This window comes from Pezoporus occidentalis, unplaced genomic scaffold (genome assembly GCF_034315485.1).
Source record: "Pezoporus occidentalis ecotype Australia unplaced genomic scaffold, CSIRO_AGI_Poc_V1 ctg16, whole genome shotgun sequence".
NCBI classification, from domain to species: Eukaryota; Metazoa; Chordata; class Aves; order Psittaciformes; family Psittacidae; genus Pezoporus; species Pezoporus occidentalis.
Window position 1 is genome coordinate 3,356,863 of NW_026913425.1, and position 27,317 is coordinate 3,384,179.

General features: G+C 38.8%; 1 protein-coding gene across 1 annotated transcript in view; it reads left to right on the forward strand.

Annotated features, from left to right (window-relative positions):
- Window positions 1–91: 91 nt before the first annotated feature.
- The window catches only part of DMGDH (dimethylglycine dehydrogenase), a 43,388-nt gene continuing 16,162 nt past the window's right edge, over window positions 92–27,317 (forward strand). The window contains exons 1-10 of the mRNA XM_062612419.1: window positions 92–327; window positions 2,456–2,621; window positions 9,304–9,402; window positions 10,662–10,826; window positions 11,260–11,464; window positions 18,248–18,496; window positions 19,658–19,856; window positions 24,471–24,640; window positions 24,803–24,956; window positions 25,825–25,990. Of these exons, the coding sequence (XP_062468403.1) occupies window positions 206–327; window positions 2,456–2,621; window positions 9,304–9,402; window positions 10,662–10,826; window positions 11,260–11,464; window positions 18,248–18,496; window positions 19,658–19,856; window positions 24,471–24,640; window positions 24,803–24,956; window positions 25,825–25,990 (1,695 nt within the window). The 5' untranslated portion in view covers window positions 92–205. The remainder of the gene's footprint in view (window positions 328–2,455; window positions 2,622–9,303; window positions 9,403–10,661; window positions 10,827–11,259; window positions 11,465–18,247; window positions 18,497–19,657; window positions 19,857–24,470; window positions 24,641–24,802; window positions 24,957–25,824; window positions 25,991–27,317) is intronic.

Here is a 27,317-nt window from a genome sequence, read left to right on the forward strand (position 1 = left end):
CCGGCCCCTGACCCCGAGGGGGGCCGGCACTGCCCGGGGCTGCCTCGCGCGTCCCCGTTCTGCCTGGCTTGGGGTCAGGAGGTGCCCGGTTGCTCCCGCGGCTGCCCTCATCCTCCTCCGCGGGGCTGACCTCGGCGGCACGAACGGGACGGGAGGGGCGCCGAGCCAGCGCTCTTCATCCCTACTGCGGGTGGCTGTGCTCGCGATGAGCGCCGTGCTGCGGGGAGCCCTGCGGCTGCTGCGGGCCCCTCGCCGCGGCGGTTGGCCCGACCCCCTCGCCGCGGCTGCCGTGCGGCCCCTCGGCAGCGGAGCGGGCGCCCAGGGGCGGTGAGTTCAGTCCCGCGGGCCGGGCCCGGCAGAGGCGAGCCGGGCTGGGCTGTACCTGGTGGGCGGAAGGGGGGGGGGGGGGTTGCCGCTAGCGGCCGTGGGTCAAGGCGCGACCCCCAGGATGGCGCTGCTCGACGGGGCTGTGAGGGAAAGGCGGGGAACGGGCTCGGTGTGCCTGCCTGCGGAGCGCCGGCGACTCCCGGTCGGGGGCCACCGGGCTTCTCCCCGTGGGCAGGAGGTGCAACTTCCTCTCAGACCAGACCATCCCGGGGTGAGGCAGTGGTCTGGTACAGAGACATCCCTCCTGGTGCCTTCTAAGCCATGTCGATGTGCAAAAAATCACCTGTTTTACCTGTGTGAACAGTGAAGTTCACTGGGAAGGCACCCCCCTGATTCTTCCCAGGCTCCTGGGTTTGAAAGAAAAGGTTTGAAAAGAGATGAAATTCAGGTGAGCAAATTCCAAATTCATAAAAATGCATAGAAGAAGCATGAGAAACAGTACTACACTTGACCTTAATTACCATGGCTCTCAAAATTCAGTAGTGGAGCTGGTGATAAAGTGTCTCACACCTGGCTGTTAAAGAGCTTATTGTTAACTTGCAAAAATTAATGTGTGATATCAGAAGAGAGCATGTGTGGTTCACCAAGTTCAGAAAACCTTGTGGTGTCCAGGGCTCCCATGTACTTTAAGTTTCATTCACTGCCGCATAGTGAGTAAGCATGGTGCATGTTCCTTCTGAAATAGTATGAAATATCACATTATGAGATGTCCACTCATAATACATAAACTAATGGCTTTGATTTCTGGGTGCCGGATGGGTGGAAGACTAGTTACACATTAGAAAACCTTTTGCCAGACAAGTCGTAAAAGCAAATGTACAAGGAGGGAAGGGACAAAACTGAGTATTGATTAACTGTCCTGAAGGGAGATATACAGTGATTTCACACCAGTCTGTACTGCTGTGATACTAAGAGATTCTACCTTGTCTCACATAAACAAACAAACAAACAAACAAACCACCAAAAAAAAAAAAAACCCAACAACCAACCAACCAAACAAAAAAGCAGCAAAAAAAACCCCCACGCAGCTCTTTTAAAATAGGATAAATTTCTGATCTGGCTTGCTTCTTGGCTTTCTGTGGATAGGGCAGTAGAGAGTAGGATGAGGTGAGATGGAGGAGGAGACGGCTGCCTATGGCAGCAGTTTTGGTTTGTGCTGGCTTGAAGTGGTTGTGAAAATGCAACCCGGTGTAATAGCTGGTGTGAGCCGTTGACGTAAACCAGTTTCTATAATGTTTAGATTTCAGCAAAGTAGAACATGTCAACATAGAACAAAAATGTAAAAATTCTTTCATTGTGAATGAACACATACACTGATGTTGTGTGCTGACACCTGCTTTAGAAATCTAATAAGGTGCCTTACTAAGTAGACTTTTCTGAAGATTTTCTTTTTGTGTTTCATATACTACAGCACTTTTGAAAAGTCAGGTTTTTACACTGTCTTTTCAGGGGTACAGTTTCCTATTGAGAAATAGGATCTACATATAAGGGTATTTTTGACAAGTAAGGATTTAAAGCGAGTGGAAGCAAACTTGCTTTGTTTTTTGTATTACTACTGTTTATGTATCTGACCATTTAAAAACATTTACTTTAAAAGAAGATAATAGGACTTTTTACAAGGGCATGTAGTGACAAGACAAGGGGAATAATTTTAAACTGAAAGAAGTTGGATTTTGATTAGACATGAGGAAGAAATTCTTCCCTGTGCAGGTGGTGAGGCACTGGCACAGGTTGCCCGGAGAAGCTGTGGCTGCCCCATCCCTGGCAGTGTTTAAGGCCAAGCTGGACAGGGATTGGAGCAACCTGGGCTAGTGGAAGGTGTCCCTGCCTGGAGTGGGGGGGGGGGGGGGAGGGGGGAACTGCATGAGCCTAAACGTTCCTTCCAACCCAAACCATTCTATGATTCCATGATACTATTATAGACAGTGAACATGTTAGGTTTTAGGTCAGGTGTGTCTATACTCCCAAGCAGGCACCAAGTTATATTGATCGGAGCAGTAAACAAGAAAGATGGACAAAAGTGCAGTTGTCTTCTTGTAACTGTCTGTAATTTTATTTTTTTCCCCAGGAAAGAAACCCCTTCTCCTTCCTTAGGGAAAGATAATGCAGACACAGTGATCATCGGAGGTGGTTGTGTTGGTGTGAGTCTAGCCTATCACTTGGCTAAAGCTGGCTTGAAGGATGTTGTTCTGCTAGAAAAATCTGAGCTCACTGCTGGATCTACTTGGCATGCAGTAAGAAATGTTTTGTTAATATTTCAGATTGACAGCAGTTTGTGTACCCAACTGTAGTGGACGTTTCATTACCTTTATATTCCCTGGCTTTCCAGAGATTAACAATCTTGATTATTTTATAGATACAAACTTTAGCCCTAAGTTCTTTATAGATCAACTGTATGAGTTTGGAAGAGTTGGTTCAGCTACCCATAGCACACTTTTCTCATTAGTAAAAATTGGACTGTATTTTGAAATTACTGGAAGGTAACTATTAGTATTATCACACATTTTTGGCAGTTAACTGGATTTAAACTTAGGCTTTTTAAATTTAGGGGTTTGTTTCTAAGGTGATTGAATTTATACTACAGACTTTATCACTGGAAATGGCTGCACTGCCATACGTAAACCAAAAATGTGCAATTTGACATTATTGTATCTGTAATTACTATTTTTTTAATATGTGACGTACTGAAAAAGAGGTGATTAAGCAGTGTTATCAGTGTCCAGTTCTCAGAGAATATCACTGTCACAGAAACTGATTTCTCTTAGATACAAGAGCTTTCTTTCTTGTCACAGCTGGCATTACACAAAATCTTGGAGGAGCAAAGCTAACAGCTGTACACTGTGGGGTTTTCTTCAGGCTGAATGTTTGTACTGTAAGAACAAGAACTAAAAGGACATACATGTAATAATGACAGTGGGGACACCTCCTGTAATAGTGCTAATAACATGGACATACTGGTGCACAACACGCATGTATGTAATTTTCTATGTCGATGTCTGGAGTAGGTAGTGTAATGAAATGAAATAAAACTTGCCACAATAACAATTTTTATCCATTCATTTCCAGCTGCACGTAGCTGAAACTGGGAGAATATTATCCCTGTGTGTAGCAACACAAGAGAGTAAAAACCCAACAGTTTGCTGTCTCTAGAACTACTCTGTTAATACAATGTAACTATAGTCGCTGAGTGCCTTATATGAACAAATTAAGGAGGATAATTCAAAGGGATTATATTTGATTTGTATTCTCATACTTCCCCCAGGAGAGGAAGTCTGAATTTGAAGTCCTTCGTCTTAGAGCAGATGTTTTATGTGTTTGGGGCCTTATGAAAGAGCAACAGTAAAAAATGAAATTTAAAAAAATCACTGTCTGAATGTATAAGTAAGTTTATACTTCATTGTACTTGCTTATTAACAAACAAAGCAAAGAAAGCACATTGTAAGGAGTTAGGGAAAACAAAATTAAGTAATTACGTCTCTTTTAGACACTCATACCACAGCTGATGGCAGTTCAGCAAGCAAAGCAACACCATGCATCGTGTCAGATAATGCATCTTCTGTATTGAATCAAAACTATGAAATGTTCAAAGAAATACTTTGACTTAAGTGTCCTCTAGAGAGGCACAGACTGATTTTATTTACCCAACGTGTATACAGAACAATATGTGTGTAAAATATAATAAAAATCCTCCTGTGGAATAAGAAACCTAAATCATGAATGAGGGTTGTTACTGTTTCCTTTGTTCTTTTTGTTTTACTTGCTTGCTCTAGTCAATTGCTCATAACCATGTAAAAGAAACCTCTCCTTCAGTATTTTTTGCCCCCACTTCTTACTGAATGCACAGTGGAACACTGAATGAGGAGCTCTGTTTCAAAGATAGGGAAGGACCTGGAGCGCAGCAGAGAAAATGCCTGCACCACCACAACTGGGAAGGCTGCCTTGTGGCACCTGCTGCAGCAGAATTTGGTGTGATTAACCCAGCAAGAAACCTAGTTATGTGACAGACTAAAATGGATAATCATTAGGTAGAGTGCATGGTATTCTGTCTTTTTTCATCTATCTCAGGGTGCTGTATCTGAAGATTAAAAAATTGATGATAGGTCTATTTCAGATGATGAGAAAGATCAAAGCTGTGACTGTGAGTTCTTTGTTATACTAAGTACTGTACACTTACCGGTGTTTTCCTCACAGTGATACAGTAATAGATACAGTTGGAAATTACACATACAGTTAGCACATGAAATGCTTGTAGTATGTTGCCTGCAGCCACAAATGATGAAATTAGTTCTGTGCTGTACTATATCACATTTTCTCTATCACAGTCTGCTAAGTCCTGCTAGAGCTCAGGATCATGTTTCATGTAGATCATATTCCTGCTAGTATTGGTGCCAAAACTTTCTGCCACTTCTCTGAGGTCTGAGATAAATCTGGCTGAATTTCACACGTTATTAAAACAGCACAGAAAGTGTGTTTTAAAGCACATTTATCTATTACCAGTAATAAGAACATATAACTGAGCAAATGCTGCTCATTTTTGTACCTGTCTGACCATATCAAAGCAGTGGTTATTCCATGTGTGTAAACAAAGCCAAGTCTTGGGCTTTAAGGTCTCTCAAAGCTCCACTATTCTGCAGGTCAGATAATGTGCAGTCTTAGTGAAGCCCCAGGGACCGAACAAGGCATGTATAATTCACTCAGCTAGCAGGCTCTTGGTGTTGTTACTTTTTTAAAAGGTGTTTTCTAGGAAAACACTTAACTCATCATCCTGTTACGTAATCTTTTCTTGCGACAAGCAATTGATTTTGTTGCTAACAAAATCACTGTCTTACAAAAAGAGCAAAGCTTAGAGCAAACCTCCCTCAAACCCAGGGGTGGTTCACTCTGAGCTCAGGAAAACAAGCAGACACACTGGGAGGCCAGCTGGGCCAGATAGGGAGCTCGTGAATGAGTTTTGGAGCAAAAGCACAGTATAAAGAAGGTAGAAGCAGAAAAAGGCTACAAAGGTGCAATTTAGAAAAATTGGCTGGGCATGAAAAGGGGATGGTGGGAAAGCCAAAGCTCAGCTATAGTTAAGACTTGTAAGGAACACTAAAGGCAACAAGAGGAGCATCTACTGCCATATTAGTGGTAAAAGGCTGAACAAGGGGAATGTGAGGGTGTTGTTGAATGGGATGGGTAATTTAGTCGCAGTGTACACTGATAAGGCTGAAGTACTCACTGTATTCTTTGCCTGAGTTTTCACTGACAAGTTTTCTCAGGCCTGAACAGGGTTCAAAAAGAAAAGGAACTACCAGCAGTGGTTGAGGATCAAACTGGTAATTACTGGGAGAACGTGATTCATGCAGATAACATTGGACCAGATGGGCTGCATCCAATGCTGGCAGCATTGCAAGGCCACAGATTACGACATCTCTGGAGATCGGCGGAGGTATCCAACATTTGGAGAAGGGCATATGTACGCACCTTCAAAAAAATCCACAAGCAGAGGATCTAAAGGCCAGCTAGGCACACGTTGGTTCTTCAGAAAATTACAGTGTGTCTCAGAGCTGGGCCTGTAAAGGAGAAAAAAGGTGATTTTGAACAGTCAGCATGGATTTGCCAAGTATAAGTCATGTCTGACTAAACCTGGTCACATTCTATGATAAAATGACCAGAGTTTCTAGACAACAGGAGAGCAACTGGTGTCACTTACCTGGACTGTAACAGAATTTAAACACTGTTTCCCATAATACTCATGTATTCAGCTGAAGATGTTATGGTCCCTATGGCTGGACAAGCAGATAGTCAAAAGAGTGGTGCTTACGTTCAGAGGGCAGTGGTTAATGGCTCATACTCTACCCAAAGCCTGGAAATACGTGGCGTGTTGCAGGGGTCTGTCCTGGGGCCCATCTTGTTTAATATCTTTATCAATGAGCTGGAGTAGGTGACAAAATACGTGCTCATCAAGTTTGCAGTTCCCACCAAACTGGGAGGACTGACAATGCACATAAGAGCAAGGCTTCCATGATGAAGGACCTAGAGAGTCTGTGAGGATGGAAGGACAGGAACTTCATAAAATTTGACAAGGACTGAGACAAATGCAAAACTCCACACTTGGCCAGGGAAGTAGTGCAATCTCTGTCCTTGGAGATTTTCAAGATGGGGCTGGAGAAAGTCTTGAGCAACCTGGCCTGATCTTGTAACTGACCTCCTTTCAGTATGAGGTTGGATAGAGACTTCCTGAGGTCTCATTCAAACTGTTTGGTTTATTATCATTATTTTATGATTCTATGATCTTTCATATAGTACAGTCAGGTTATAGTTGTCTCTCAAGTGCACTCCTGAAATCAGAAACATCAATTATCTGAAGCCAAAAGGCATCAAATGTGTTTCAAATTCTTTTCTTCACTTAAAAAAGATCAGAGAGAGAAGGTTTTATTTAGTTTTTGCACTTTAAAGATCTTGAATGTGTGTGGCTTTGTAGCTAACTTGCAAGTGATTTGTGGTTCATTTGATTCAAAGGACTTTACTAACGGTGACCGATAAAATGGAATTTCTCTACATCTGGAAAATGTATTAGATTTTGAAAAATAACAGAAGACCAGAAAATGTTTACATGCATAAAAATAGACAGTAAAAACAATATCCTATGACAAAATTGCAGGTACAAATAAATCAATTAGAATCATAGAATCATAGAATAGTTAGGGTTGGAAAGGACCTCAGGATCATCAAGTTCCAACCACCCTGCCATGGGCAAGGACAGTGGCTCATAGATAATTATACATGGCTAAAGAAATGTAAGCATTTCAATGCCTAATTTATTTCTTTATTCTGAATACAGAGAACAAAAGCCCGTAGGATTTATTTTTAAGAAATAAACAAGTTTTAATTACAAATTCTTCAGTGAAAGAGTGCTGGGTTTTAGTCAGAGATAATGAAAATAAATGTGTTCATAACAACATAAAAGCGCATTCATTTACTGAAGTATTTAGTCTCCAGCAGTGTCCAGTATAATGATGATCTGATATGATAATAAGGAAAGGACAAGTAATATTTTTCCTCACTATTAATTTAACCCAGGGACTTTCTGAGTCCACATCCCTGCTTTGTACTTAATGTGGCCCTTAGCAGATTTATCTCCCTTCTACAGATATGTGTGATCACTTTTTAAAACAGGGATTGTTGTGATAATGAAAAATACCAAACGTAAGTAGGGAACTGAAGCCAAATTTAAGACTAAAATATAGGCACAACAAAAAAATATAATACTGGTAAATGACTAATTTTGAGATTTTCTTCTATAGGTTTATTTGGTGTTGATAAAGTACAAAGAAAAGTAGGAAAAACTTTTAACACTGTGGCTAGTGTAAAGACATGCAATCAGTAATGACATACAGTTATACTCTTGCTCTGAAGATCCTGAGTACCTGTCATCTCAGGCAATGAGTAAGATTCATGGTAAGCCATTTGTTTACCATGGTAAGCAAGTTTGATGGTAAGCCATTTGCTAAGAGCAGCTTCAAGTTAATTTTTTCTGAGTAAAAAGATCTAGTCTTAAATGTGAAGCCACACCAAGAAAGATGGGTCAGAAGAAGCCATAGTTGAAAAAAACAATGACGTGTAGTCTAATTCATGCAATATATGTTAGTATTAATTATAAAGAAGTGTAACATTTAATAGGTTCTTAGCATAACTAAATTAGTTTAAAATATGTCTTTAAAGACCAGTAAATCACGTTTGTTATTCATATGTGCACAGTTATTCCAATGGCTTTAAAAGTTAAAGACTTAAATGTGTAGCACAGAACAGAGTTAACGAGTTAAAATCAAGAGTAGTTAATGTATATGCATGCTAAGCAACTTACAAGGAAACCATCAGAACTCTATGTGTTACTTTTCACTTTTATATTTTCTGCTGCCTTTTTCTCAGAATGGCAGTGAATGCCAAGGTGGAATCTTGTGTCTAGTTTCCTTAACTGAAGCAACCTAAATCTATGAGCAAGTTCTGTTTTGGTTAGTAAAATACGTGCTATATATAAATACAAAGTATTCAAAGCAGTGCTGCTAGCTTGGAAACCTAAGGTAATTTTGCATTTCTGTTGTCTCCCTTGGAAGAAGGGGTTTAGAGATGGGGAGATAAAAAGACATAAGCTTAATTCTAATAACAAATTCTACTTTTTCTAAGCGCTAAATCTCTGCAGGTATGAATGTCATTAGATTGATGCAGCTGTCTCTACTGTAGGCAGGTGAATAGTTTCCTTAAATACAGAAGAGGCTGTGGTAACTTCTTGATTTTACCTCTGCATGAACCCAAAAAAGGCTTGACAGCTTTCTGAAGTCAGACCTGGTAATGGTAAGATGATGTGCAAATATGTATAGTGATTTCTTAAGTTACTTCTGAAATGTAGCAATTGCTCTTTACCACATGAGACAACTGTTGAGAATAGAAGAACACTTCACTTCCATGGCACTGCTGTTCACACTGCAGAAAGTAACTCGTGTTAAGTTCTGGTGCATGTGAAGTTTTGATTTCTCTCCCATCTCCATCTGCAAGAAGGAAAAGATCCTATTACAGGACATATAATCAGTTGATTTAGTTGATCAGGAATGGAGTTGTGTGTCTCTTCTGAAAGGCTTGAAACAGACAACAGAATAATTTAAGCAAGAAAGGAAACCATAGAGGAGAACAACTGCAACAGTATCATGGGTTAACAAATCTGATGAGAAAAGACAGGTGGTAAAGAACATGTGCAGAGAACAAGAATGCCATAAGTAGGGAAAGGACTGTATTTTTATTTTTGTAGCAGTTGGCTCTACCCATGTGTTGCTTTTCTTTACAGTATTTGACAGCTCTTTTTCAATGACTTTGGAAGAAAGGAAAGAAAATACTGCATTTCTAATCGTATTTCTGTGCTGTTCCCATTTCTTGTTTAAGGCTGGTTTAACTACTTATTTTCATCCTGGAATAAACTTGAAGAAAATCCATTCTTACAGCATCAAACTCTATGAAAAGCTGGAAGAAGAGACTGGACAGGTAATCTCCTTAATTTTTAAAGTATTAATTAAGATCAGTACTGCTAGTCTTATAAAAACGTTTGGAGTTGGCAAGTTGTATACGTGTATGTGTTCATGACTACAATAAGGCTTCTTTTTTATTGAAATATAGTCTTCTGCTTACATGTATATGCTGTAGTCTGGTGCTTAGTCACTAAATATTTTAGATGGTTTCACAGATTCCTCTAAAGTTCAAGAAAATGGTTTTGATAAAAACATCTCAGAAGTTCAGCAGAGTGAGAGTCTGCAACATCAGCTTGGTATGGGAGTTCAAATAACATCAAGACCTGGAATGAATGGATTGATTACGATACATTCCTGCTTTAAACATGTCCACTTAAAAACTCACACGATATGACGCTGCCTGTACTTGAGAAGATTGCTGTAATTCTTCCCACCCCTTTTAGGGATGTGTTTTTATTTAGCAACTTAAGGAATGGGTATGCAAAGAAACATGGGAGTCGTCTTTTTTATCTGGCATCATTCAGCCATATAGCTTTCATTCACGAAATTCATGCTTGCTTCAGACTTCAGCAGAAATTGTATGATTCTCACTATACTAGTCTAAAAACTTGACAACTGTAATAAAATGCTTTTTCTTCTTTCTATTGCTTATCTAGGTAAGATGCTACAGCAGATTATCATTGTGAGTTTGCTAAAAGCCTTACTGCGACATATTAATATCCCATGAAGTAAATAGCATTTACCAGAAAGTGAACATTCAGTCTCCAGCTATATAAGGATTTCCACTTTATTAAAAAGACAAAAAAAGGCTGGTGGTTATTCATTGTGTTTATAAAGGTGCTTAGTCAGTTAAATATATTCTGCAGCATCTCAACAGAAAATGATGCAGGTGATAGACTTTAACATAATCAGTTATGTACTTATTTTTGAAATCTGATTCTACTTTTGAAAGTGTATGATTAAATATATTCAAATATTATTCAAATCTTAATGAAAATAATATCATCATGACATTCAATAAAAGGTTTTTATGACTGTTTTGAAGATAGTAAGTATTTACCCAGGAAGTTAATTTGGTATTTTTTTTATTTTATTGCTTTCTCTAGGTTTTTGTATCTAAGTCCTGCTCCTTCAAGGGCATTTAACTATTTAACTTCTTTAAAGTGATGTTGGTGACAAAAGTCCTAGTCCCTAATCTTCCCGTAGCATCAGAACATGCATTTATGGAGGTAAGTAAAGGTTCTTTCAGTAATTAGCTTTTGCTCTTTGTTTTAGGCTGTGGGGTTTCATCAGCCTGGCAGCATCAGAATTGCTTCAACTCCTACTAGAGTGGATGAATTCAAATACCAAATGACTCGTGCTGGTTGGCACCCAACAGAGCAGTACCTAATCACACCCGAGAAAGTACAAGAACTATTTCCCTTATTGAACATGGATATGGTAAATAACCCAATTTTATGTGAAATAACTTCTGTTGCAATTAAATATTGATCTATCAGTTGGCAAGACAGAAGGTCTGTTTCCTTTATACAAATTGCATAAGAAATTCTTGGTTTTCAGTGAAAAAAAGATGCTAAAATCAGACTCACATGCATTTTAGGATATACTATATACCAGTGTGCATACTATTAATTGTAATATTATAATACTAAAATATTGCAACCTTTGATCGCATGGAAGAGCCGAGCAACTTCCTTAGACCATTGTTAAGTTGAATAGCTGTACCACTGATGTTATTATATGTTTTGAAAGTTTGCTTTGATTTGACTCCTTAAGGTTTACTGCACTCAAAAAAAGAAAGCTGTTTTAAAAAGTTAGTTAATTTTAATAAGTTTTAATATCTTTCATTTTGTGGGATTTTGCCTCCACTTAGGTTTTAGCTGGCTTGTATAACCCTGGAGATGGTCATATTGATCCCTATTCTCTCACTATGGCCTTGGCTGCAGGAGCCAGAAAATATGGTGCCCAAATAAATTATCCTGTCCAAGTGACCAACCTGAACTCCCGATCAGATGGAACATGGGAAGTTGAAACTCCACTTGGAATAATTCAAGCAAAAAGAGTTGTGAATACTGCAGGTAGGATCTAACATAAACATTTGTATACTCTTCAGATTCACAAACTAGCTGACACAGAGCATGCGTACTGAATTGTGTGGATTACATGAATAAGCAATATATGTTTCTGAACATTCACTTGGTTTGTGGTAAAATATACTTTGCACCTATTACTTTACAGTCTTGTGAAAATTTAGCTCTTATGTTAATTGTCCTTGACTGGGCATTGAAAAGATTTCTTTCTGGTTTGTCTCCAGCAGCTTCTAGTCAGACAGTCTTGTTAGATTTTTATAGCAGAAGAGACCTTTTTTGATCTAGTGTAAGTTGCATAGAAAAGAGGCTACTGCCTATGCACATTGTCCTCTATGAAAGCTCCTTAGGAAGGGAGATGGGATGTACAAATGAAATAGAAAAGTCTTCACTGTTTCTTCAAAGAAATTGAGGATTTGCAGCAAGTAAGATAACCCTGTCTATTTTAGTATTATCTTTCTCTAAGATTTAACTCTGTCCACATATCCTTGAAACTAGATTTTTGTTGCCCTTTGAGTAGTATTTTAAATGTATGCTTGGCTTAACAATACATTTTTTTGTGTAATAAAAATTCCCTAACTCAAAGGAGTTTGTATTTACATATGCAATTTTTATTCTTCATTGTGTTAAAGAAGCCAAACCAATATTTCTGTTTGAAATAGCTTTTGGGCAAGAGTCTTTGGTTTTTGTGTTTGTTTTCTTAAACAAGTCGATAGGTCTAAAGACCTATATTAAACCCAAACTTCACGTATTTTTATGCTGCTTTATACAAGTTATAGAAAAATATATTATTGGTAAAACTGTTGGTACCTCCTACCCTTTAATTTCTAGTATAAGACTTTCTGCTTTCAATTGTTTGAAAACACTCTGAATATTTACCATTTGGATGAAATTTTTGCAGACGGTCTGTCTCAAACTGAATCATATCTGCATTGGTAGGGCATGAGTCTTTCATATTTCCAACCTCAGTGAATAATCTGGCTTCAGTAGGAAGCTGTGATGACTTAAGAGGGCTTCTTTCTCAGATGGGACAAGTGAACTGAGAGCAAGGGTATAGTTTTATAATTCCTTTCTACACCTGTGCAGTGGACAAGAAAAAAGATCTATTTCTAGTGCAAAGCAGATAAAATGAAGAAGTTGAGTGAGACAGGGATTCTTGTTGGCTGTCATGCCTAAGAATAGGAATTATCAGTGAGTTGGACTGGGAGAATGAAATGCTTGGGAAAGGTTCCTGGGAGTGGTTAGAAGCACTGGCAGTTAGGGTGCTAGTGAACTTGCTGAATAAGGAAGCTCAAACTGCGAAGGACTGTGGGAATGGCAACAGTGGGGACCGTGGAGAGGGATAGCGGAAAGGAATCTGAAAATGTTTCATTAAGGGAACTGCAGCTGGAGGTTTTCAGGCAAAAAGACTGGGAAGAATACCTGAAGAATGGTTGTGTGTGAAGCTGGGACTGGAAAAGTGGAGCTGCCTGAGTAGTTTGAGCCTGAATGACTGACAGAGTAGAAAGGGAGAGGTAGATGAGAACAGATTGGAAGAGAAGGCAGGTGGAACAGGGTTTGACAAGTGAGGGCCACTGACTTGCACATGGAGACACAATAGCTGAAGAAGGATGTAATGACTGGAGTAAGAACAGCAGAGCTTTAGACAGTGGAAAATAAGAGCAGGTACAGGACAAGCAGAGATGGGGAAGAGAGAAGATTGGGACAGTGAGGAATTTGGTGGGAGTAAGATAAAAGGGCTAACTGAGAAGATGGGCATTACTGGGTGACTTTTCTTTCAGTGTCTGTGATGCAGACAGCCCTGTGTTAGATCATTCCAAGTTTTCAGTAAAGACTATCTGGGAAACCCATTGCAAAATGTGCTTCTCATCATATACCTCCCATATAAGCAAAAATGTGTTTATAACTATATAAGTGTTACCTAGAAATACCTGAGTATCAGAAAAAAAAAGTTTTAAATATATTTTTCCTTCCCTGGAGACATTCAAAGCCCGCCTGGACACATTCCTGTGTAACGTTATCTAGGTGTTCCTGCTCTGGCAGGGGGATTGGACTAGATGATCTTTTGAGGTCCCTTCCAATCTCCAGCATACTGTGATACTGTGATATGTAGGTGATCACCTGCTATTGCTATATGCCTAGCTAAAATAGCAGTGATCTGAAAAAACTTCACCTTGAGGTTGTAAGCATGGTTATGGGTACCACATACTGACATTATGGAGAGAAAGAGAGCTAGAAGAGTTCAGTATGCTTTTTAGAAAGCAAACAACCACACAAACACAGAAGCCAGATTAAAAGAATTTTACTTAGACTGCAAAGTCAAGCACTTAAAAAGTTAGAGGCATTAATATTTGATTGTCTTTGACTGTCAGTTCATGGCTTTCAGGCATGAATTATGAGACAGCATTCAGTTACAAAATCACAAGCTGTCTTACTAATAGGATCTTTATGTCATTTGTTACACAGTATGGGTTTATTGATCAAGAGTGATCCAAGATTACAGAATGGAAAGGCAGGTCTTTCGGCAATCAGACTTCTTAATTAGGCCTCAAACTTCTAGGCACTCATTCCAAACTATTTGCTCTTCATCATACGGATGAAGTATCATCACAGGTGTAGTAATTTCCTTATATTTTTGTAGTGTAGTTCTCTTTCTTTGGCTTATTTATCAAGTTGACATTAGGCAGAATTTTCTAGTAAATGCTTTTCGGAGTTTATTTGCAAAAATTAGAATGCACCCTTGTGAAATTTTCATGTTTCTTTTATTATATAGTAAGCTATTAGGCTAACAATAGATTCAGTTAATTCTCTTATGTAGTTAACTGTTCAGCCAAAATGAACATTTAAAGCACATATCGCCTAACATTCTGGCCAAAGATGTGAAATCAATACTGTATAACACATATCTCTTTTAAATGTTCTCTCAGCTAACATTCATTCTTCTCAGCCTTGCCTCATTCCACTACAGATCATGACTGGTATCATTCAGAGCACATATTTTAAGCTCATGTTGTAATATGAGCAGAGAAAAACATATCAGAAGGCTCTCTATATTCCCTCTCTCCCTCATCCCCCAACTGACATCTGCTGTGGAACTGGTACAAACTAGTTCCAACCGATCTTTAGCTGTTCCTTATGCAAGATTTCCATGTTGGAAGAAAGCAGATGCTTAATAAATAATCTCTGACAGGATCTAACTGGTACAGAGCCTGCTGCAGTGATTTGCAGCCTATTTATAATGGAATATTTGATTAAAGTCTACAAAAATAGTGAATTTAGTTTACTTATACAGTATCTGTGTGTGTATATAAGCACACGTTTGCAGATATGCACACACTGTATATACAACCGTTTATATATACATAATGATGGAAGATTTTTTTCAAAACAAGTCCAGCAAATATGTTAATACCACTGCTAAATATTTCACCATCAGATGTTTGCAATCCCTACAATTTAATCTTCACAAGTGTCCTAGATATATGATTTATGCCTTCCTATATCTCTACTATGTGTGATATAGAACTTGACATCTGCTTCCAATTAGAATTTTGTCTCAGAGAACATGTTCTTCCTTTACCATTTTTATGTTTGTAATAGCTTTGCACGTGGTTCAGAAAGTTTAAGCACAGAAATTGTAATATTTTTAATTTAGTAAATGTCAGCTGTTGTTATTTTAAGCAATTAAAGAAGCACTTATCATAAGTGTGATTTTTTTTTAGCAGTACAATATTTAAGATTTGCTTTTGAGCAAACCTAAACAATTTGCCTGTAACTCAAAAGCAATTTAAAATCACCTGTGTTTGTAACGTACTTCTGCAAACTTGATGGCTAAGAAATTTAATATCATTTTGAAAAAGAAAAATTTACACTTTGAAGACCCAGTTTTCTGTTACTTCACATTTTCTTCTCCTCCGTGGATCATTAGCTGACCTTACCTTAAAATGATTTTGTTTGTTGGTGACATGGGAATACCCCAATCAAAAGAAGTTCCATAAAGTTTGTTAGTTAATTTACGTTTAAGTAATCCACATTTGTATTTGTCATATGCCATGGAGGAAACCCTTGCAGATGTGCTGGAAATACAACTTTCTTAGAATTGTTTGTTTGTTTTTGTTGGTTGGTTGGGTTGTTTGTTTTTTTTTGGGGGGGGGTGGTGGTGGCAGGGGGTGTTGGGGGTTTGCTTTGGTTTGGTTTGGGGTTCATTTGTTTGTTTGTTTGATTTTTGTATAAGGAGGCATAGGTCAGGTTTCATTAGCGTTAAAGGAAGTTTTGGATTAGTCATAATATGAGTATGGCATGATCTTCCCTGAGCCAGTTTAATTGACTTAGTAAGTGTTCTGTCAGTGAGTCTTCTCCAAGTGGGAGAATAATTAAGAAGGAAAAGCCTTATGTTTGAGAAATGCAGAACAGTAAATACCTGTTTTGGTATTTCCTGCACAAAGGGCTTTTAATTGACCAGGTCTCTTTATCATGATCCTGGGTTTCCTGCTCCCCTGCTTTAGCTGGGTGTCAGCAATTGTCAAGTGAGTCACTACAGAAAACTTTTTTCTCAGAAATTCACGTTTTTAAAAACTCTGTATGTTAGGCCCTGAGACTGGTTTGTTACATTAAATAAGAGACTGACAGCCCTCCTGATGTGGGGGAATGGCACAAGGCCAGAACAGCCCAACTCAGCTCTTCTAATTTCCCTGGCTTTAGGCCATGCCAGGGAGGAGAGGATGTATTCCCAAGTTAACGTCAGGAAGCAGCATAGGCCAGCTGTTCCCTGCAGGACAGTGAGCCAAGCACAGTAACAAGGCTGGCAGGGCAGGGACCAAGCCAGCAAGGGCTCTGTCCTGCAGGACACAAGGGAGGGAGCAGGGCAGGCCCAGCACCAGTGGCTGGGGTCAGCCAACAGTCCAAACCTCCAGACAAGCTTGTGGGGATGAGGCACAGGCAAATCCATAGTGATGAAGCCCAGCTGAGGCCAAGCCAGAAGGTTGATCCACAGGTCAGGAACATCTCTGGTGGTGGTGACCAGGGTCAGACACTGCCTGGGAGCATAGAGATGAAACTAGGCTGAGGTCAAACTGGGAATCAGTCCATGGATCAGGGTCTGGATCAATGTGGTCCGTGGCCAGGCACAGGCTGTGACAGAGCTGTAAACAGGCACACATACTATCAAACCAGCTCAAACAGGTTCTGACAGCCCTGAACTGACCTGAAATGAGGTTTCTGGGGCTATTGGTGGAGGCCCCATGTGAGTCTGCTTAGGATCAGTAATGATCCTGGTCACTAATGTCTAGACTTTGCTTTTACAAAGAAAGGTTGGTGATCCTTGAGGGCCCTTCCAACCTGGTATTCTATGATTTTATAATGCCTCTTAGTACCCTCAGGGCTCTGAGAGCTAAATTTTGACCAGATCTTGAAGAGTATGGAATTGACGAGAGAAGTTGGAGCATCTGGTAAAGACAAGTAAGCACCAAAAAGGAGCAAAGTTGTAAGTTAAACTGGACTACATGAGTGTACATCCCAGGAGAAAGGGGCAGCTGTGTTGGGCAGCTGTGTTAGGCAGCAGAACTTGCTGGACATATTCTTTCATGAACAGTCTAGAGTCAGCTGGTTACAGAGGAACCAGGCTGGCCTGCCTTCTTTTCCTGGGTGCCATACAGCACATAGCCTTTTATTTGGAAGGTCCTACTACCTTTTCCTGCTCTTCCATTTTGCCTTCTCCCAAACCTCACCCTCAGACTTCACCGAAACTCCTCCTGCATTGGATTCTTCCCCCATTCCCACTTCTGACATCTCTGCTCCTTGATCCAAAGAGTCAGGAGGTATTACAAGCTCCTTAGAGCAGCTGCCATCCCAGTCAATTATATCCATCTAATTCCCACGTCTTTATGTTTGAACCCCTCTACAGATGTGAGCCATGATGCAAAGCCAAAACTAACAAGTTTGGTAGTTAAGTGTCTTCCATTCCTTGACTTTGGCACAGGTATCTCACTAAGTGAATGTGACTTAACAGCTTAACCATAACAGAGAAGATTTGGGTCTTCTTTAACTTCCCCTAGTAGTATACATGAAAGACCTTGAGCAGGCTTCAGGGGCAGGGAAATTGTTGCTTGCTTTTTCTGGTCACAGTCTGCATTGGAATTTTTAATTGAGAGCTATGGGAGAGCACACTGACAACTCACCAATACAAACATCATAATGAGTTGATTGCTCTGTGAGAGATGTAATTAATACGAGTCACACGATGAATGTGAAAGAGGAGAGAAACTTAAATTCTTGAGGTTAGCTGGCTTAAAGTACTGCTTTGAACTGTGTTAGGACTTAACTGCTCTCCCAGGGAAGCATACAAGCTCATTTGGTTGATAGTAAGACACTAGGTTAACTGATATGAGCTAACTTATTTGGGTTTTTAAGTGTCTCTGGCTTTGCTAGGACTGCACTGCAGACACACTTTACTGAAATAAACCATGGAGTTTGTGGGACTATTAATTAAATTATCTTCTGATGTTTTAGAAGCCTAATTTATATTTTACTGTTTTTTTTTTTAATATCTGTAAAGTAGAATAATATATGGTAGTATAATTAGGAATAAGGACATAGAATTATGGAAGGAAGATTATGCTTTATAATGTTAAAAAAATAATCTGAAGATTTAAAATATGGAAAAAAATTCTTTGTCACATTGCATAAAGCTCAGCACTCCCTGCAAGTTTTACTATTATTTTCTATTCACTGAAATTAGTGTTTGAATATTTCTATTTTGATTTTTGTCTTCTCTAGGCTTCTGGGCCCGTGACATAGGCAAAATGATTGGCCTGCATCACCCTCTTGTACCTGTTCATCATCAGTACGTTGTGACATCAACTATCCCTGAAGTGAAAGCCCTAAAAACAGAATTGCCTGTGATTCGTGACTTAGAAGGATCATATTATCTGCGGCAAGAAAGGGATGGTCTTTTATTTGGGCCGTATGAAAGTGAGGAGAAGATGAAGCTGCAGGACTCATGGGTAACAAATGGAGTCCCACCAGGTAATTAAGAACATTAAATCTTTAAACTTGGTAAACACTAGCACATCTTTTAATGTGTATAAATCCCAGCCTGTCATGATGCCTTACGTGATGGAAAATAGAGCATATTTGCTATGCATGATTGTAATGCAGAAATATTTTTTCAAAGAACGGTTGTAACTCTAATGATGATAAGGGTGAATAGAAATAAAATGTAACATCAGAAAGCATGAAATGCACTTCTACAACATAGTTTTACCCTACTCTCTGACACGTGCTTGTGTGTTGTGATTAGATGCAGTCATCAAATCTGTGTTATGTAGCCTTTTGCAACTGAACAGGGTTCTTTTCTAAGGTACAGTTCTCCCCAGTATACTGACAGGGGCTCTGGATTTTTGCTGTTCCCCTGATGTGGTTGTCAAATAGGAACACAGGTATAGCAAGGAATGCCTTAAACAAAATGCTGTACTTCTATGTAAGTACAAGCAAGCTATATATTTGTATAGAATTTTTGTGCAAAAAAATTTCTATGTCATACTGCTGTGTTACATTTAGGCTCCAGCATTCCATTCACTTCTAGACAGAAAGTTATATTAAGTCAATAGTGTTGCTGTTTAAAGAAAATCACTACATGTTTCCTCAGTAAAAGAATCAGCGCTGTTGGGCTTTGGATTGCACTATCACGGCTTCCTGAATTTATTGTCTCCAATAGCATTAAGTCCCTCTATAGAGTAATGTTTAATAATTCTTAGAGCCCACACTCGAGGGTGAAATGTATCCTCAAATTCACTAAACACCATAGAAATCATAAGCTGACACAGATAGTATCATTCTTTCCCTCACAAAACTTTTGGCATATTGAAAAAATAAGTGGGTCTTATTAACATAGAAGGAAGATCTTGTGTTTTTCTACTTTCTCTCTACTTCATTGCTGAATCTTCATGACCTTAGGGTTAAACAAATATGTATAAAGGACAGTGTAACTGCAGTGACAATGAACCGGATCCTACGAGTAACTCAGGTTTTATAGACACCAGTTTTCTTATGTAGGATAGCAAAGGCTTAAACATACTCACTGATGAATTCCATTTAACTTTCATATGCATAGATTGCATAACTGTATTTAAAATGTAAGTATTTTCAGATAATGAACTATATAATAAAAGACAAATATTTGTGCAGGTTTTGGAAAAGAACTTTTTGAGTCTGATTTAGACAGAATAATGGAGCACATTGAAGCGGCTATGGAAATGGTCCCTGTTCTGAAAAAAGCAGATATTGTAAACACAATTGCGGGTCCTATCACCTATTCTCCAGACATTCTTCCTATGGTGGGACCACATCAGGGTGTCAGAAATTACTGGGTAGCTATTGGTTTCGGGTGAGTAAATTCGTGACTAACTTGTGTCTGTGATATTGTTAAAAATGGGACTCAGCTCAAACTTTTCATGTTTTTATGAGTTTGCATGTATTTTATGTAAAATGTACTGGAAATAGTCTTAATTACCACTACATACATAACGGAATCTCATCCTTCTCTCGTACTTCTTCTTAGCTCTCACTAATTTTTGGATTTCCTCGTTTTATTCTGGAAGCAAATATCTGTGACACACGTGCAGAAAGAAATGGGTAGTACTTGCAACAGTCTGTGCAGCAAGTTAAAGTCATAAACGTGCTGGGTTTTAAAATGCACAGTTCATTTTATGTGTTGTTTAGATTACACTTTATTCAACAGTCATTTGGCGTATGCAGAAACTGGTGTCATTGAAGTTGGGCAAGAATGAGTGGTACAGGGAGAACTTTTCACATAAAGTATTAACTTTCAGGTGAGCATTAAAGGTGTACTGAGCAGAAGGCATTGCCAGCATACTGGGCAACTGACTGCTCTAGAGATATGAACCCAGTAATGGTTCTGACTGTTGGAGGTTGCTGGGTGCTGGAGGAAAGAAAATGAAGAGGGCAGTGTGACAAAAGGAGTGAGTGTTTTACTGATGTAATTCTTCTTCCTATTATGATGTTTTATTTGAATGCATTTTACATCTTATATACTCTGGCTGCACTGAAGTCAGTGGTAAAATCCTTCCTGGCTTCTCCTTAACTGTTTTCCATTGACCATTGATTCAAGATGGATAGAATGAACTGAATACAGTTCCAGGCACATGTTATTGAACATATTCTTTTTACATTGTTTTTCCAATTGCCTAATTTGCTGTTCAAAATCCAGCTCAGCTTTTTCCAGTTTTCTTTCAATCCAAACCAAACAAACCCTCAGATCATAAGATAAGGCAGTATCACCAACGTGCTTTCTGAGGGCCTCAAAATAAAGAGGTTTGGTAATTTTGCAATGGTTCATTGTGAAAGGTATTCACCTTTCCTGCCCGGATTAAAAAAATAAACAAATAAATTTGTTATCTTTTAGTAACATTTGCAGAATTTATAGTTACAAAAGTGGTTTGACTAGTCCTTGTTCACCAAAAAGACTGTTTTTTATTACTCTGCTGCCAGACTTTGGAGCCTGTTTTCCTTCATTGGTGTCAATCGGAGTAGAATCGAAGTTCTATACAGAAAAAACTGAAGACTAGTTTTATATATCTAAGTTTCTTTAAATGACTCATTTCAGGAATTAGGTTAATCTCTAAATTTTTAGACAAAGGTTACAATTGAGCTGCTGTCATTGGATTGCTTTGTCTGCTTTTCAGGGACTTTTGACTCTCTGTTCTGTGCTTCTGGGTCACTGCAGTGTTTCTACCAGTGTTGTAATTTTTTGTGTGAATTAGCAAATCCTTATCTCATAGTCAACTAGCAGGGACATTGTGACAGAGGACTTAGTCCTGTTAGTTTAGAGGATTCTTATTATCTAAAATTAGCAGCTTGCTAGGCATTTTAATGTGCAAAGATGTTACTAGGTATATTTAGCAGAGCTTATTATTAAGGTTGTTCAATGCTTCCCATTTTCAGTTACTTATAGCTTTGAAAACATTAACATGAGTAGGCTAAAAGTTTATTCAGAAAAGTATAGTCAAAACAGTGTAATCATTCCAAAGAACGAGATTATTGGAAGATATGTTGTTTTGGTGCATTAATGTTTTTGGGATGAAGTCTTTCTTTTGTAAAGCTCTAATCACACCATTTATTTAGAATGAACTTAACATTTGGCAAAAGTAACCTTCTTCCCAAAGATATACCTTTCTGCCATTCTTCACAAAATCTATCCATGAGTCCCATTCACAAGCCCTTGTAAATCTTACAGTTTACAAACACTTAATGGGGGCTCACTAAATCTTGCACTAAGATTCCTGCATTCTGTCTACAGTAGTATCTACAGCCAGAGGCTGAACAGTTTTCCTGCAGAAATAGATTAGAAAAATTACAAAACCTGGGACAAAGTCACTAGAAAAAGGACCACAGCATGCAGGGACTCCGATTTCCTAAGAAAAAGGAATGGAATAAGTGAAAAATCAGTGAGAAACAAGGGCTCATAAGTAAAACGCAAGAATAGGACAGGCACAACGGAGAAGATAATCTGGCAGGGATTGGAAGGAGAGAACTAAAACAAAGGCAGTTTGTGTCATTAAAGGAATTTTCTCTAAATCCTTGTATGAAGGCTGACATGCCTAAACTGTACTGCTTTTTACAGGTACTTGTAATATCATATCCCTGCACAGCATGTGTTTCATTCTTGTGTAGCAGAGCTGCAGTCGATATATTAATACAATCAGCTCTCCATTATCCAAGGTAATGAGGGAGCTGGGCACCCTGTAAGTTAAAATCTCTCATAATGGGAGCCCATCTAGTAGCACTGAAAGCCCCTGTTTGTGCAGTCTCAGTGCTGCAAAGCTCTGCAGAGTGCAGGAGACCCCTCAGCCCAGATGTATGCTGTATCTGTAATAGCAACTCCACATTTCAGGGCAGCCTCCCAGCACATCTTGTCATCGTGGTTACCCTCCCATCAACTCAGCAGTCTTCAACTGAAGCTAAAAAAAGATATCATTCATTTGTCCTCTCACCATCCACAGTCATGCAGTAGTCTCTGGGTTTTGTTCCCCTGGGGTTTTGGCTGTAATGAATGTTGCAGGGAGACTTAAACTGACTAAAACTTCTTCTGAAGCTTTCTTGAAGGCATCATAGCTATGGCTGTGAAACTTATACCCATGAACAATAAAGAGGTGCCTAATTACAGTAACACCAGCAATGGCTAATTTTTCTGTAGCACTTGCAGAGTGGCAGTTTTCAAGCACTCATCCTTACTGCATTAGCTGTGGTGATAGAAGCTTGTGCTGAGAGACTGAAGATTTATGCTGAACAGCCTAGAGGAGTGTTTGGCAGAATTACTTCATGTAGTCAGCAGTTTTGATATTTCTGTTTAATTTAAATAAATAAATAAATAAATAAATAAATAAATAGCAGATAAACCCCCACTATATCAAAGTAATCTCATGAATATTATGAGGTCAGGCATTCTACAAGTGCCAGAACTAAGTTGTCTGTGTAATCTGAATTCAATCTTATGCATATGCATTACAATGGAATTATTACATAAGGAGTTGGTCTTTTTCCTGAAGATCCTTGCTTATTTAATTGAGCACGTAAAATTCAGAATGCAAAGTTGCTGAGCAGCAATTCAAGTTTGTTTTAGCTTTGCTATTCAGTGTGAGTGATGTGATTTGATTGCTGCATGCTAGTCTAAGCTTGGTTTGGACAGACTTGCTATTTCTTCAGAGGTTTTTCTGCTGTGCTTATTGGAGTATTTCACATATAGCTACAAATTTATTTTCATATTTTCCCTAGAGAGAAAGCTATTTTGACACTCTTTCTTTTTTTTTTTTAGTTATGGCAAACTAATTCGCAGAGGTATTAATAATTATTTGTCATGAAATGTTTTGCTGTCAAATCTGAGGTGCCTGAGATTTAGCATTACACAGTACTGTTTGGTCGTATTTAGACAAGTAGCCACATACATATATTGCCGCACAGCAAAGTTCCTTGTCCACAGTTGTTTAGTTCAGATACCTCACAGAAGCACATTTCACACACAGCTTTTTCCCTATGGATGTCAAGATGTCAAGCATTTCAAAAGATGGAATACATACAAAATATTTAACTAAGGAAACCTAAAATTTATCACTTTATAACTTCTTTCTGTTTGGTGTTGCTGCTTTAATGTAAGTTTTTAACTAGAGAGCTCCATAGCCTGATCCTTCACACACTCATTATGTAGAAACAAGGCAAGCTTTTGCTACCAACAATTCGCAAAAATGGCTATTTGTTTATTCTGTTAGCAGAAGCTTTCTGAAACAAGTTCTTTTTGTAGTTGTAGTGGAGAACAGAGAAAGTACATCAAGGTGAAGAAAAGCAGTTCTCAAACTCTGGCACCACTGCAAACACACCTTTTAGTTTTATGCCCAGTTCCTCTAAGTGACCGGGTTTTCTGTGGAACACCATAAAAAGTACTGCTGGTATTTCAACTTCTTTAAAGCTATCTGGTAGTGTCTCCTGACTTTGGCTGCTGTTGCTCTTGTCACTGTAATGTAAATAATCACTGTAGCTGCTAGAATGTCTCAGTCTGTTTTTCAAATCTGAGTCTATTTTAATCACACCTGTTTGAAAAAGAAGAGGTATTCTATGCGTAGACAGTGTATTTAATAGACAGAAGTTTGTGAACTGTCTTTAGTATTAGTTGTTAAAGAGTTGTAATGTCCATGGAAAAGATTGTAAAATTCTGAACTTTAGGTAATGAAAAGCTTGCTGTAATGTCAAGCATGGCAACAGCTGTATATTAGCAATGGCATTCTGCTGCTGGCAGTGGGCAGTAGAAATATCTGTCAATAAATCATGGAATATTGCAAAACAAGAAAAACAGAACAACAACAGCAACAACAAAACATGGAAAAATTTAAAATACTTTAGGGGGTGTATTAGTAGTATATGCTACTGCTGATTTTTAAAAACAAAACATAAAAGATCTGGCACTGAAGGACTTTTTCCTGTTTTCAAGGTATGGCATTATACATGCTGGTGGCATAGGAAAATACCTCAGTGACTGGATCCTGGATGGGGAACCTCCGTTTGACCTGATAGAATTAGATCCCAACCGATACGGAAAGTGGACCACCACAGAATACACAGCAGCCAAAGCAAGAGAATCTTACGGTTTTAATAACATTGGTAAGAAGGTACTTCTTAAAAATACATTTATATCCTGAAAATGTATTCCAACAAAGCCTGCCTCTAGATTCTCTGTCTATATACATGTATTCTGTCTTGGTGAGGATCTTAGTATGCCATGGTTTCTTAGTTTGGGTTTTGTTGGATGTTTTTCCCCTCTAGTTGGTTACCCTAAAGAAGAAAGATTTGCTGGAAGACCAACAGAGAGAACCAGTGGGCTGTATGATTTGCTGAAGTCAAAATGTTCAATGGGCTTTCATGCAGGATGGGAGCAACCTCATTGGTTCTACAAACCTGGAGATGAGACTGGATACAAGTAAATGAAAGATTAATTTCCCTCCCCCACCCTGAGATAAAATTAATGAGAAACATACATTTATCATTAATTTCAGCTAAATGTATCAATTAGGTAGATACTCCATTCTTAGTTTTTTCCATAGAATCCATTTAATTCTGATAATGCAGACATTTCAAAACACATATTGAGCTATCCTGCTACTGTGCTAGGATTAGCATATCAGGGAGCAGCCTAGCTTAAAGAACAGGATAGAAAACAGTAAATTCATTATAAATTTGTATTTTTCACCCTTTACTATTATTTGATCAGCAGCACAGTATAATGTTTTCATGAAAAAGCTCATACCTTTCTATGTAATACTCAGGAAAAGAGATGTGCAATCCTCTTATGTTTTTTTTTAAATCTCTTTCCCCCTCTGTGCCTGCCCACCTAGTTATCTTCTTGCATCAGGGAACATGCAGCAAATAAATGTTTTCCACAGGGATACTTGAGTCCCAATCTAAATGAGGCTCATAAAGGAATAAAGAGACACACTTTGCTGTTCAGAAATAAAGCCTCTGACACCTTAAACTCAAATAAATGATTCACCAACAAAGTATGCTGTAAATTGACACATGACAGACCACTACTTCTAACATTTGAACAGTTGACAGTTTATTGTACAAAAAGGTTGATAAAATATCAACCCATATCTTTCTCTGTTGTTAAAAGATTTTAATAATTAAGCTATGTTAGACCAAGGAAAATATTGGGTAAGCTGCCTACAGTTAGAAAAGTCTGTCTCTTTTGGATGATTATTAAACTAAAGTATCTGGAAACTACCTTTTGCTGAAAAAAACACAGAATTTTCAAATTATGTTTTGTGTGTCTAAATTCTCTGTTTCAGACCCAGTTTCCGACGCACAAATTGGTTTGACCCTGTGGGTCGTGAGTATAAACAGGTTATGGGAAATGTTGGTGTGATTGACCTGTCACCATTTGGCAAGTTTAAAGTAAAAGGCACAGATTCTGTTAAGCTGCTGGATCATTTGTTTGCAAATGTTGTTCCAAAGGTAAATGGACACTAATAACTGTTTTAATATAGGATTTAGACAAACAAGATCTGCTTGTCTGTCTTGAAAATGAAGCACAATACTGTTGCCATATCTTTCAGGTAACGAACACTCAGATTCTTTGGAGAAATTGCTGTGTGAGGAGATGTATTGCACTCAGTTAACAGCATGAGCAGTAGGGTTTATGCTAGAGCAGCCCCAAGTAGAAGTACCTTTTGGCACAGATCACTGAATCAGAATGCTTGGTGTTGTACAGGACCTCTGAAGGTCATCTTGTCCAGCCCTCTGTTCAAGCAGAGGGAACTCTTTGCCTAGGGCTATTTCCAGATGACTTTTGAGTATCTCCAAGGATGGTGACTCCAACAGCTCTTGGGTCAACCTGTAGCTCTGCTGGTGTCACCTTTACAGTACAAAATTATTTCCTTATGTTCGGACAGAGCCTCCTGTATTCTAAATCCTTGTCTAAGGGAGTCCAGGTGAATCTCCCCTGGAATTCGTTTGTAATAGTAAATACTAGAATAGCTTAGTAGCTGCCTGCCTAAAACTGTGCTATAATGTGGCAGCTTAAGGCAACAGAGCAGAGCAGTGCAAGGTGCTTTTCCCTGACCATAGCTGAATGTAGTACTCTTCCTGGATGCCCAAGGAAACAGTTTTGTTGTGGGTTTTTGTTTTTCTTTTTCAAATGTGACCCATGCTTGTTTTCCACCTGCTCATACTGACTCTGATTTACAGCTGGCTGCCTGGAGCAGGAAAGGTTCCAGACATTCAGGATATTCAGCTTTCAGTTCACCCTGTCCTTTTTCCACAACTGTGGCTGCTCACAGATCATCAGAATATGATCATGTTTTAAAAAATGGCATAATGTGACAGACTACTCCAGGTTTCTTATTCTTGGTCCTCAGTTTATGGTAGTGCTCCGTACTACCCTTTGGGGTACCCTTTATCTTCCTGCTTTTGCTCATTTCAGCACAGAATTTCACAAAATATTTGCTGTAGGTGATGTTTTTAGCTGCTTCAGACACCAGAGGGGGGGAAGCATAGTGAAACAGTAAGTACACTAAGACTATAGTTATGAAGGTAGGTAACTTCTCAGAGGTCAGAGCCAAATGAATGGGAAGGCTGTATGCAAGACTGGTATCCTATAGGTTTAGGAAAAAGAAGAACCCAAATTGCTATAGAGTCATACTTTTTTACTGTACTAATTTTGTGATAGTAATATAAATTGGAAGTTTGTTTTCTTTCTAGCTTGGAGTAGAGGCAGGGAAAGAGTGTCATCAGTGGGCATGGGTAACAGTGAATATACTTTCGTGATAAAGGGAAAGCAAGA